The sequence below is a fragment of the Syngnathus leptorhynchus genome, chromosome 2 (assembly GCF_054491065.1).
Source record: "Syngnathus leptorhynchus isolate UIUO chromosome 2, UIUO_Slep, whole genome shotgun sequence".
In the NCBI taxonomy this organism is placed as follows: Eukaryota; Metazoa; Chordata; class Actinopteri; order Syngnathiformes; family Syngnathidae; genus Syngnathus; species Syngnathus leptorhynchus.
In genome coordinates this window covers 10617286-10629617 of record NC_141196.1, presented here as the reverse complement: position 1 = coordinate 10629617, position 12332 = coordinate 10617286, and the positions used below count along the sequence as shown (strand labels likewise).

The following is a 12332-nucleotide window of genomic DNA, read 5'->3' as shown; positions in this document are numbered from 1 at the left end:
GTTTTTCATACGGCCCTCTGAAAAAAACAAAAAAACATAACTACCATGTGTCATCCGAAGAAAATGAATTTGACATCAATGCTCTAAAGCCATAGTAACAAACCAAGGACATCTTTTTTTGACAGCAGTCTTGTGATGGATCCCATTAGACTGTGCAAGTGGACCTAATGTTGCGACAGGTGTCACCACTCCTACGACCAGGGGCATAACAAGCAGTCTGCCGCTGTCTTCATTAATGCAAACTTGGGGTTCCTGTTGTGGGCGGTGTCAAGGCTAACTTCATGTTTGTTGACAGGCTGACGGTGTCACCGTGTCACCGTGTCGTGTCACCCATGTCCCTTCGCCTCCTTCTGGTGCAGCCGGCAGACACTTTAATGAGTGTCTCGTTTCTGGATTGCACACACCTACCTACTGCTCATCTGTTCTGGAGGAGAAAACAGCCCAAGCTCAAAAACGAACGGTCTATGGGGAGAATAATTCCCAATGCATTAGAAGTCGGAAATGTTTGTGCTCAAATTAAAATTCACTTTCCAGCTTTAACAGCAGGTTCTTTCCATTCCTTTGTATTCAAAGCAGTGTGCTTATGCAGTGTCATACATACATCAGAGCCTTGCATACACAATGGTGTGTATAATTCATGGACGTGTAGCATATAGCATTGACGTTGTGCAGGTAATGACAACAATGATGCTGATCTCAGCTATGTCATCAGCATCTCACCACCACTATGCAGTGCCCGCTGAATGGAAATGAGACTGAGACAAGCACAAAAAATGAAATAAAATAAATACAATACTCACAGGCTTTTGTGGACACCCCCCCCCAAAGAAAATCCTTTGATCATTTATCATAATTAAAACACACACACTTGGATGGATGGATGGATGGATGGATGGATGGATGGATGGATGGATGGACGGACGGACGGACGGGTTTTTAATGCATGTATCAAAGATCCACGATCCTAACGCAACAACAACAAAAACAGGGTTGAAAACAGCAACAAAATAGTCATTTTCTGTGATTTTGTTTCCAGTGTAAAGGGTTCTTTGGCATAAAACTTACCATCCAGGAGGCCCCCATTTGCTCAGTTGCACTGTTTGGAAAATATGTTATTTTACGTCCTTTTTCTGAGGTGGTCTCTTTAAACTACAACTTGATCTTTCTGGATTGCTACTCGGCAACAGTTAAGCACCGGATAACCTTTTTTCTCTTATCATCATTTGATTACTCTACTTGATATAAAACCACTCGTTTTAGTTTGTGCGTGCATACACGGTAATTGTAAAGCGTACGAAAGCAAAAGTAACAGTGTTTCGTGAACGCATCCTCGATTCTGCTCCACCAACCTGTTGCCGTCTTAGGGAGCCGCCTCCTCTCCTCTTTCCGCTTTCCCTCTTTGCCAGCTGCCTGCCTCTGCCCCGGCTCACTCCTTGGCTACTCCAACAGGTGGACGCATGGCGGCTAATAAAGTGATAGTTTACGGTGGGAGAGGCGCACTGGGATCCAAGTGTGTCCAGCATTTCAAATCCAAAGGATGGGTGAGTACCAGTGAATGGGTTGCTAGCAGAACACGCTAACGCGGCTAACTATAAAGCTAGCCCACGGTTCACCGAATTCAAATCAATTTGTAAACGTTTTCCCCTCTTTTAACATAGTGGGTTGCCAATATCGACATGGGTGCTAACGAGGAGGCCAACGAAAACGTCATTGTCAAGTTGACAGACTCTTTCTGCGAGCAGGCTGGCCAGGTGGGTGATGACAGTCATCGTAGAGACGATTCTTTTAGTTTATACATCTATAAATATCATACACTTCTACGGAAAATATTAAATTGATCGTAAATGGTAACATCCTATTAGTTTGGAGGGGAGGAGGGGGGCTGCCATGGTTGCGTTCGAGTTACCGGCAGGCGTTGCGTTCAAGTTACCTAGAGAATGTATGTTTTTTTTTTTCTGGTCGTTTGTTGCGTTCATGTGAGGAGCGTGCGTCTGTGTGTGTGTGTGTGGTTTTTTGGGTTTTTTTTTTTTTTAACTCGCCTGATCAGGCTTCGCCTGCTTCTATTTTCTTTCAATACGTTGTTTGGTCAAATACAGCAAAAAAGCAAACCCTCAATTGTTCATAATGAAAGATAGTACAGTATATAGAACTAGAATAAGTAGTAATGTTCATTACTGCTAAAATTCACATGTGAACAAATCAAACAGTGAATTCACTGCTTTGAAAAACATCCTTTGTTGATCAGATGCCTTGTGACCCAGCGTTATCAGCTGACACAGATTTACAGAAAAAAAAAAAAGTTACTAATCTCCTTCTGTCTAGCCCTGGAGAGCATAATGTGTTTTTGATGTCTCAACAGATTAAAAAATAGAACACTGATTTATTCTTAGGTCACATTAGATGTGGCGCGCCTGCTTGGAGAGCAGAAGGTGGACGCCATTTTGTGCGTCGCCGGTGGATGGGCAGGAGGAAACTGTAGTTCCAAAGGTAAGAGGTTGCTTTGAACAAGCAAAACTGAAACCAAATAAAATCTGGTTCAGAATTTTTGTGAGTTTTAGTACATGTTAAAGTACTAAAGTACATGACATTTCCCTAGAATTAAATGTGGATCCTAGGTGTCTTAAAACCAAATCTGTGATGAATTTGGGTCAAGAATTACTGCAAATTAATCACACTCGACGGGTGGGCAAGCACTATGGAGACCCAACAAGACTTTTAAAGAAGCTCTGACATGGGCTAGCAACGACAACAACCATCCTCTGGGTGCCCTACTATACCAAAACGCATCTTTTTTTTCCAAAAAGTCAGAATTACAGGCTCCACCAGGAAGGTCTACCGGTAGCCTAGCACTGGCCAAGGGCGTGCCTGTTCTACTTTACTAAGTTACTATACTACTTACTACTTACTTTGAATTTCGCCTCGACTACATTATTTGCATTTTTTCACTGTCTTTGTGGTTTAACCATTATGTTATGTGTAAAACACTTTGTTACAGCTACAGCTGTTGTGAAATGCGGCATATAAATAATGTTTTATTGTATTGCATGTGCTATTAGGATCGACATGTTGACCCAATTTCCATCAATGAAACTGGTGTCGGTGGATATTTCTTCCATCTTCCTGGGACCGCACTTCTAAAATACAAACATTTCCCTTGGACACACCTTTGAGATATTGTTTGTCTGTTCTGACGGCATCATATTTGTGTTTTTTTTTTTTTTTTTTTCTCCACTTCAGATATGTACAAAAACACAGATCTAATGTGGAAACAGAGTGTGTGGACCTCCACCATCTCCAGCCACCTGGCGGCCGTGCACCTTAAGCCAGGAGGTCTGTTAACTTTGGCAGGGGCCAAAGCCGCTCTGTCAGGAACCGGAGGTGAGGTCTACTTTTGTGTGTTTGTGTGTGTTTACCCGTTCTCATCCACGTGAGTCTATTGATCTGTGCGTGTTGTCCCTCGGCCTGTCAATACAGATGATGCGTATAATAGAAAGCACTGCAGGGAATCGACTCTCCTATCGGAAGATGTGCCGATAAAATGGATCTGAGCAAGGGAGAAGAAATGGACAATTCCTTCCTTCGTAAACAGAAAGTCGATACTCTGATACGCCCGTTTGTCCGTCAGCCAGCACGCTGACCTGGCCACGACCCAATCGCTTTGCTTCGATCACTGGCAAAGGGAGGGCGAGTCAATATTTAGAAAGAAGCAGGCTGGAGTTCATGTGGGGAGATTCTGCTGCAAACTTTTGGAATGTATAGAATAATCTTTTGAACTGAAGTTATTGAAAAATTGTATACATGAAAAATATAGCGTAAACATTACTCTGTGCCCACGAGCATGGACTGTCAAGTGGCGCTCCAATTGAAGCTCAGAACGTTTTAGCCAGTCAGAAGCCAAAAGAAATTATTTTCAGGAAAAGGCACAATTACAGCAATTAAAACAAATCAGGTTAACGGATACAGAACTATAGTTACTCTGAGTATAATGTTAAGTGTAAAACTAAAATAACGTAATTAATATAGCATTGAAAATTGATTAACCCTCATAGAGTTGAAGATAAATTCTCCTAGCCTCGACTACCTTATTTGCATAGCGTCTGAAAAGTAAGATTGTGTTTAAAAATATGTATTCTGTAGTCTAATACTTTTCTGCACTCTGCCAACCACACTCCCCTTGTCGCTTTATTGAAACATTGGACACCATTACGCTATTGGCCATTAAAATAGATTGTACTGTAAAAACAAACGAGCTCATTAGGTCATCGTCAATAGAGCAAGGAGATTGAATCTGCACCCTGTCTGATAGTAGCAGAAGTCCGCGTTCCCAGGGTGACCTCAAGTCCGTTGCATCCGTTCTAGCTTGGCTTCACGTTGGTAAGAAGCATGGAGGAAAACTCCCCTCGTTCTCATTGGTCCGTTCTTTATTGGCGCGACCGTGCCAGACGGGAATTCTTGGAATTCTTTGGAAAGCCACTACTTTAGTGCAGCCAGATGCTGCAGCTAGAAAGCATTCTCATCCAGCTACTTTTGTCCCCCCCTACCTATTTCCTTTGTTGACCCCAAGGCATGATGGGCTACGGGATGGCCAAGGCCGCTGTGCACCAGCTATGTCGGAGTCTGGCAGGCAAAAACAGCGGGATGCCTTCCGGCGCTGCTGCCGTGGCCATTTTGCCGTAAGTCCTCAATTGCTACGTTTCGCAGGTTGTCGTGCCAACCTTGTTTTTTTACACTTGTCCTTTACTTACCAAACAAATAGTGGCTGTCGAGCTCATAGCCTCTGCACCCCCATAGTCAACCTAACCTAGGTGTGTCAACCTAATTTGTTAACTGTGGAACACACTTAAAATCTGTTAACCCAAAAAAAAAAAAGCAGCAACTACCGAGGCATGGAAACAGTCTCCAATATAGATGAAGTTGAACTTTTTTTGTTTCATGAGTGTAAATTGTCTTGTACCGCTCACAATGTTCTACTGGTATTATTCCATAATGGTATCAAATTCAGATCATATGATCTTGAAAAGTAAAATGATATTAATTAAACATAACTCAAATGTATTTTTATGGTATTAAATGAACAGGACATTTTCTTTCTTTTATTTGAACATTTGCAAAGACAGACACTGCTTGTGCTGTGATTAGCCACGTTGTACATGCGTCACAGACAGACAGATAAGCAGCCAAGCGAAGATAAGCAGCAGACAATCATCATAAATTAGGACGCAAATGGCAGATCTCTGGTGGGCCTGTTTTAGCCAAATGGTTGTGTCTTGTTGCACCGTCATAGCAATCAAGAATTTTTTATTTTTTTTTTTCCTCCTATCTGTCTTGCATTTGGTTGCACCTTCCACTGCAGCGGCAGCATGCTGAGGGGGAGCTGTCATATGTTTTGCATTAGCCCAATGACTTGCATGTCTGCCACTTTTCACCCCCATGCGCCAACTTTTGATCACATGACCGATGCTTCCTGGCATTATAATGCAAGCGTGTGTTTTTTTTGTGCGGCAGCTTTTTCTGTTCCTCTATGGCCACAACATTAGGCACACCTGCACATTGCAGTCCTCAATTTTGCCGCTACAAAGGTGACATTGGTCAATTTTGATTAACCCTATTATTATTTTTGGGCAGGGAAACTAAATTCAAATTTTAAAACATTCATTTGTTTGATCGTTTTTGTCAATTAAAAACATTTAACAAACGTATTCATGTCAGAATATATATATTCTAATATTAGATTATTTTTGTTTGTATTTCTTTGTATGTTTTCATACTTTTTCTCCACCAGACATATTTTCTAATATTTGTATTTGCATGCACATGATGATGCTTTGAGTCAGACCCAGACACTTCTCCTGCTGCTCGCTCAGCTCCTGATTGTCATCTGCCTCCGTTTCACAACAGGGTTACCTTGGATACACCCATGAACAGGAAGTTCATGCCAGATGCTGATTTTGGCACATGGACACCTCTGGAATATGTTGCAGAGTGAGTATGCGTTATTAAAGTAATACCACAAAACTATCGCTCATTATAAATATCTATTAATTATGGTACCGTAGACATTTTATCCTGGAGTTGTTAACCTCCTTTTTTACACATGTATGAAGGTCGAGTAAATTAAAATATGATTTAGGATACAGTGAGAGCGTTAATTAAGGTTTTATGTTAACAATTTTTCATTTTTCTTGATATTATTTAACACAATGACATTATTTCCTAGAAGTTATTTTGAAATGAGAATAAATACAGATGCATTTAGACAGATCCCAGACCTAGATTGAGATTAGGGTCGCAAATAGAAAAGAATCCGCCCGGCGGGGTAAATGAAAAGTGATGGCGATCGTTTTAATCATTCTCTTTTTTTTTTTTTTTTATTAGCGCGATGACCTTGCACTTGATGAACGTGTGTCATAATTTCTCCCATGGTGCGCTTGACCACACTGAAAGAGTTTGCATTAAGACTCCTGTCATGATCATTTCTCAAGAACAGCAATAATGTCCAGTTGTCAGTTTTACATGGGGCTCGGAAATAAGTGCCAAAATCAAAAGGAATCCACTTAAACATTGGTTATGTATTCTCATATGTAATATATTACAGTGACAGTGACTTATTTTTAAGCATATATGAGAGTTTATAATGCTAGTTATTATAGATTTCCATGACCTCCCATGGGGAATAAATGTTTCACATCCCCACCGGTCCCTGTGAATGTGTGTGGAGATTTCACCATGATACAAAATCCACTGTTGGTGTTTGCAGCCATGTTTTAACCTTTTCTCACATCTTTCCTCCGCTTCAGAATATTCTTCAAGTGGGCCACGGACGTCGACAGGCCGGCGTCTGGCAGCCTGATGCAGCTGCTCACCTCAGGCGGCAAAACTGAGGCCGTGGCGGCGCCATAGAAGACGGACAGAGGGACCGCAGTGGCCGCATTGTCGTCGAGGGAGAATGGAAGATAAGGATGGAGAGGAGATAGAGAGGATCAGGAGGTGATGGAGTCTGAAGGAGAGGGGGGGAGGGGTAAAGAGGTCAGTGTTACATGAAGGATAAGAGCGCCATCTACCTCTGCATATTCCTATTGCTGTTAGGCAATGGCTGCCTGTCAAAAACGTGATAAAAAATATATCATAATAAAAGAACCATTGTGGTATTCAAAGGTGGGTTTTGGTGTGAAAACGTGATGGGCCAAAACATTAAGTATACATTATGAGAGCCACTTAATTATACACACACACATTTCCAAAAGTCTTTTCAAGTTGAAAAGTGCAAAATTACCCTTCCAAAGACATTTTTAATTCCGCTCTTACATCGGTGTACTTCGTGTTATTAGAGCGCATGCAGTGTGGTTAATGACTATTTATTCTTTTCCGTTGAAGCACGTAGCATCCACCAGATGGCAGTGTTTAACAAGTGTCACACCTACATGCACGGCTATGTGCTTGGGCATAAAAATAATTTACACACTGCTTTGAGCTCGCCTCCCTCTCACCTTGGCGAATGCAAATGCTCGCTTGCATCCATTGCATGACCAATAGATTATTCCAACGGGCCTGTTTTCACTTGTGTGCACTACAGCAGATCGTATATTCAGCAGCAGCAGCAGAGTCGGGAGGCGAATGCTCATAAACAGGCGCAGTGTTAAACTCTGGTGTTCCTCGGGCTGCCTGCCGTGGGAGCGCACGCGTGGCTGTTGACAAGCTCACCGCGATAAATCACCGCCGTTGAGGATTAATAGGAAGAAGCAAAAGCGGGGCCCGGCTCCCCGGAGAAGCTGATATGTATTTATTCGAGGTGGCGGGATCATTCACAGGCGTGAGCGCCTTCTCCCATGATGCCTTGCTGCTGCACCCAGTGAGCCAGTTCTGCCTGTATGTCACAAACAAGGAATGGTGGGGCGATGAATTTGACCCTGGGATTTTATGGCAGTGTGGTGTCTGTGTGGAAGGGGATGCTGTGCACTTAAAGATCAAAAGAGTAACACCAATTGGATTAAATAATGAGCCAGCGCTGCGTCCAAAAGTGAAGGAGAAAACCCAAATGACAATAATATCCAAAACATGGAGAAAGAAAGTCCCCTTTTGTTTACATTTTAGGGTAACATCGTTTTTTTTTACTTGTAAATATCGCTCAAAAATAAGGCAACGACTGTTAATAAAACACATTGACCACATCATGTTACCTTGAAATCTGATCTGTGCCCATTTTTTTGTTTTTATTATTGTCCCAATGAAACAATGCACAAAGTCAAAACAAAACGTCAACCTGAGAAAATATGAATGTGACCCGTTTTCATCGGGCACTTCCATGAAAGCATATATGGGAGATTGCGTTTCACACTTAGCATTATTGGCACCGGGGGGGTCGAGGCTCTCAGTTTTGGGCGGCCCACTTGTGATTCATTGTGTGCGTCAACCACTAGGACCCCCAAAACAAATGGCCCTGCCCCCCCAGCCATTTCCCTGAGGTGTATTTGTTGATTAAAACCTTCCATTGTGTGTACATATATGTGACTATACCTAGCACCGGGTGCATTTTTGTTCCTATGTTTGCATTGTTTCCTCGTCAGCTCTGATCTGGCAACGATGTCTGCGCATATGATACAACCAATCAGCATACGGTTGCTAGAAAAGTTGTGTGGACCCTTTGTAATACCTGGATTTCTGCATAAATTGCTTATGAAATATGATCTCATCTTTTTGAAGTCACATAAATATACCGGCTCCTGAAACTGAGAATTTTATGTTTTTATTGGACCCACCATGTGCAGGGTGGAAAAAGTATGTGAACTCCCGAGAACGGCCCGACTTCTCCAAGTACTAATTGGAGTCAGACAACCTAGACTCCAATCAATGTGGCGAGACTGGAGAGGTTGGTTACAGAGGCACTGGAGTTATTCTATTCTTAAAAATCATTAAAGATCGCAAAATAAAATTGAGAACTGCAGTCAATATGCATTTTCCATGAAGATACAAACATCTAAATCCCAAAAGAAAAATATTGTACTTCAAATTATTGGGGAAAAGTATGCGAATCAGCAGGTGCCCAACTCCAAGTTTCACTGCATTTTTTTTAGCCAAATACATTTCACTACTTGTCAATTACACACAGATTTTTGGTCTTCGTTGGCTGACCCCATCTGTATCCCCCCACTGAATAGCGGGGGTCCACTGTAACTTTGAAGTTGAAAAACATTCACACACACAAACTTTCTGTATACATTCCATTATCCCACATACAGCACAGCGACGGTTATTTCTGTAACAAAGCAGCAAAAAGTTTGACATTTTGCTGCTTGCTCTGAAAAGCCTTCCAAAATGTAAGCAATGTGGATTTCTTCAATGGTCATTTGTGCTTTTTACAAGTGCCAGTTTGTGTCAAATGATGTGTGTTTGTGCGTGTGTGTGTGTGTGTGTGACAAGGAGGTGCCCTGCATGTGGAAGCCATCGAGGTGAGGCCAGATGGTTGTGGTTATTCCTCAGCGGTGGCGGTTCGTGTGTAACCTGAGCTTGCAGGGGAAGGACCTCTTCGCCTCCTGAGGACCAGACGCCACATGTGTTGCGTGAGAGTAAGTCCACCCCCCCCCTCAAAAAAAGCCCAGGAACCCCCACCTGCCTCTCGGCTTCCTGGCAGCCCAGTAGTCTTCCTCTTCTTCTATGCTGTGGTCAACTCAACATAGTCTCAATCAAAGCTGAACATATTAAGGAAAAAATGACAGTGATGTTCGGCGATCAGCATTGCCACACTTAGCTTGGAAATGTATGTTGCTTTCTTACTTTTTAAAATAACATACTTTTCAGATGACTTTGTTTTGAAAGTTAAATTCCAAGTAACACATTAGATTACAACATTAGCTTGTGTAAACACTGCCTCAACATAAAAAATGACAACATGCTTGATTGGAAGTTAATGAGTATATTTAGCCTCCCCCCTAAGAAGACTATTTATTGATTGCGGGGAACTGATTATTGGTCAACAAGAATCAGTCTCAAAATATGAAACCATGGCTTATTGCTATTGTTGTGCTTAGGGCCATTTGTGCACACAAAAAAGACAGAAAATGATGGTAGGTCACAAATATAGTTTGTTAAATATGTTATATATGTATATATATTATTCTAAGGGCAACATGGTGCCCAAAGTCATGAAAGCATTTGCTGTAGAAAACTGATAATATGCTACTGTAAAAACTATCTATTTATTGATGGATGGATGGACGGACGGACGGATGGATTGAAAATGTCTTTTTATTTTATATATTCACACGATTCCTTCTAAATGAAAGAATTCATAGAAATAATTCCTAATGCGTGATCAAACCTTGCTACCATCTGTAAATTAAAAAAAAAAAAAAAGGTTTACTCAAGTACTGTACACCATTTGGACAAAGATATTGGAACTCGCCTTTTAATCTGTGTCTTTTGGCTACTACATACAGTTTTGTTTGCATTTGTGTGGGGGGTGTAGTTAATACTTTTATTGACCTCTAGATGGCACAAAAGCCTCAAGTCAAGTGTACTGTAGCCATGCCGTGGCGGCAACGTAATTAAAAATTCGAGTGATAAGTTTGTGATTTAATTAAGCAGCCCTGAAGCCAGCGACTGGCAGCGCAAGGTCGGTGTGGATGTTGAATATGTTTTTTTTTTTCACCCCCTCAACGACTCCCCTTCTCCGAGAAAGGCAACATCAGGTTGGGAGTCTCTCAAGTTCAAGGCAGCATGAGATGTGGAGTGCGAGAGAGAATCCATGAGAATGAATAAATAATGTGCTGAGGAGGAGGAGCAGCTAAACCTCGTCCTTCGGTGCATGCTGGGCGTCTTCATGCATGCAAGCAAAAGTTTCACTCTACTAGAAAATTATATTTTTTTAAATACTTATTTGTGTCACTTGCAGTTGTGTGTGCGCAATGGCATTGCTTCAAACAAAAGATGGCAAAGGGGCGTTTGGTTACTTAACTGCAGATGGGGAAAGGCTTTATTTGCCTTTTTTAAATACCACATCTCAGTTGCCTCTCAATGACTTATTTGAATTGTTTCCAATTGAATGCTACAGTTTAAACAGTAGATTACAAAAAAACAATGGAAAAAGTTGGAATTATCGCCCTTTTCTTCATGACCTCGCTACGTCAAGCAGGAGTAAGCCAGCAGCCCCCGCCCGCTTAGAAGACCCCCACACCCCCAATGAGCCTAAGGCTATGGGCACTATACATGACCTTACTCCTCGGGCCCCAGACCAGCTTCTCCTCCTCGCAGCGTTCTTATACTTTCTAAGTCCAGGTCCAAGAGAAAGGAGGAAGGGAACCATAATGGACTCGTTATATCGTGGCAAGGGGGGTAGGAGAGTGAGGGCTAAACGGCAGTGTTGGGAGGAGGGGGGGGGCGGACATCACATATGACCCACCTAATCACATCTGACCCTTGTGAAAAGAGAGAAAGAAATCTATCAGTTTCTTGTTCCCTCTTGTTAAGAGCGCCTCGCAAAGCATGCACAGCATTTCTTGCTCAAGCACACCCACAACAAGAAGCAAAAGGTCAGTCTGGTAGTTCAGGAGATTTGTCAAATTTTGTAAAAATTGTGAGTTGAGGAAATGACTAGGATTTTCTTACCAAGCATATCTTTAGTAGAAAAAAGTCACGTAATGTTGTTTCCCCCCTAAAAAAAATAGTTCTTTTCAGGAAATGTGGCACCTTTTTCTTGCAACTTAACAACTTTGTACTACTTTTAAATATCACTGCTTGTAAAAGTCTTGACTATTTCTAAAAACATTCAACGAAATTATTGTAAAATTCAAACCCTTTACTCCCCAAAAATGAATCTGCATAACTTTTCTCGAAGAAAATGGCACATTTCTCTTGTAAAATTCTTGTTATTTTTGTCTTGAAAATTAAAAATTTACGAGAGAGAGAGAGAGAGAGAGAGAGAGAGAGAGAGAGAGAGAGAGAGAGAGAGAGAGAGAGAGAGAGAGAACGAACCTGAGTGCCATTACCGAAATCTAGTATGGTGCTACCGCTTTTGCCCCAAATGCCGGGTCGCATTGTCTACTTCTGTGTAAAAAATACAGGCAATATCCTAAATATTTCCCTAAATCGCAGTAATTATTGTACATGGCCCACTGCTGCTTTCAGTGTATTCCAGTGTTGTTACAGAATGTTGTCTGTAGTCTTGCTGGTATTTTTCCCCCCGTCTCAGCAAAAAGACACAACCTGAGCCTCAGAGCCAGTGTGGGCGGAAACTGCGGCGGGCAGTAGCCAGTCAAATCCAGGTCAGTGCTGGGGGGGGGGGGGGGGGGGGTAGTCTGTGTCACAATAGGCGAAATCAACTCTGTGTCCAAATTGAG

At 42.0% G+C, this 12332-nt stretch overlaps 1 protein-coding gene across 4 annotated transcripts; it reads left to right on the top strand.

Annotated features, from left to right (window-relative positions):
• Positions 1–1358: 1358 nt before the first annotated feature.
• On the top strand, positions 1359–12062 carry qdpra (quinoid dihydropteridine reductase a). 4 transcript variants are annotated; one of them, XM_085905701.1, is made up of 9 exons: positions 1359–1541; positions 1659–1751; positions 2391–2487; positions 3238–3378; positions 4565–4673; positions 5899–5982; positions 6798–7026; positions 7574–8866; positions 9418–12062. In XM_085905701.1, the coding sequence occupies exons 1-7, from the start codon at positions 1458–1460 to the stop codon at positions 6898–6900; spliced, it is 711 nt and encodes a 236-aa protein (XP_085761827.1). In that variant the 5' UTR covers positions 1359–1457; the 3' UTR covers positions 6901–7026; positions 7574–8866; positions 9418–12062. The 4 variants fall into 4 exon arrangements, with proteins under 4 accessions (XP_085761827.1, XP_085761826.1, XP_085761825.1 ...); XM_085905700.1 differs by having other exon boundaries at positions 6798–8866; positions 9418–9563; positions 10676–12062; XM_085905699.1 differs by lacking the exon at positions 7574–8866.
• The last annotated feature ends 270 nt before the right edge of the window (positions 12063–12332 follow it).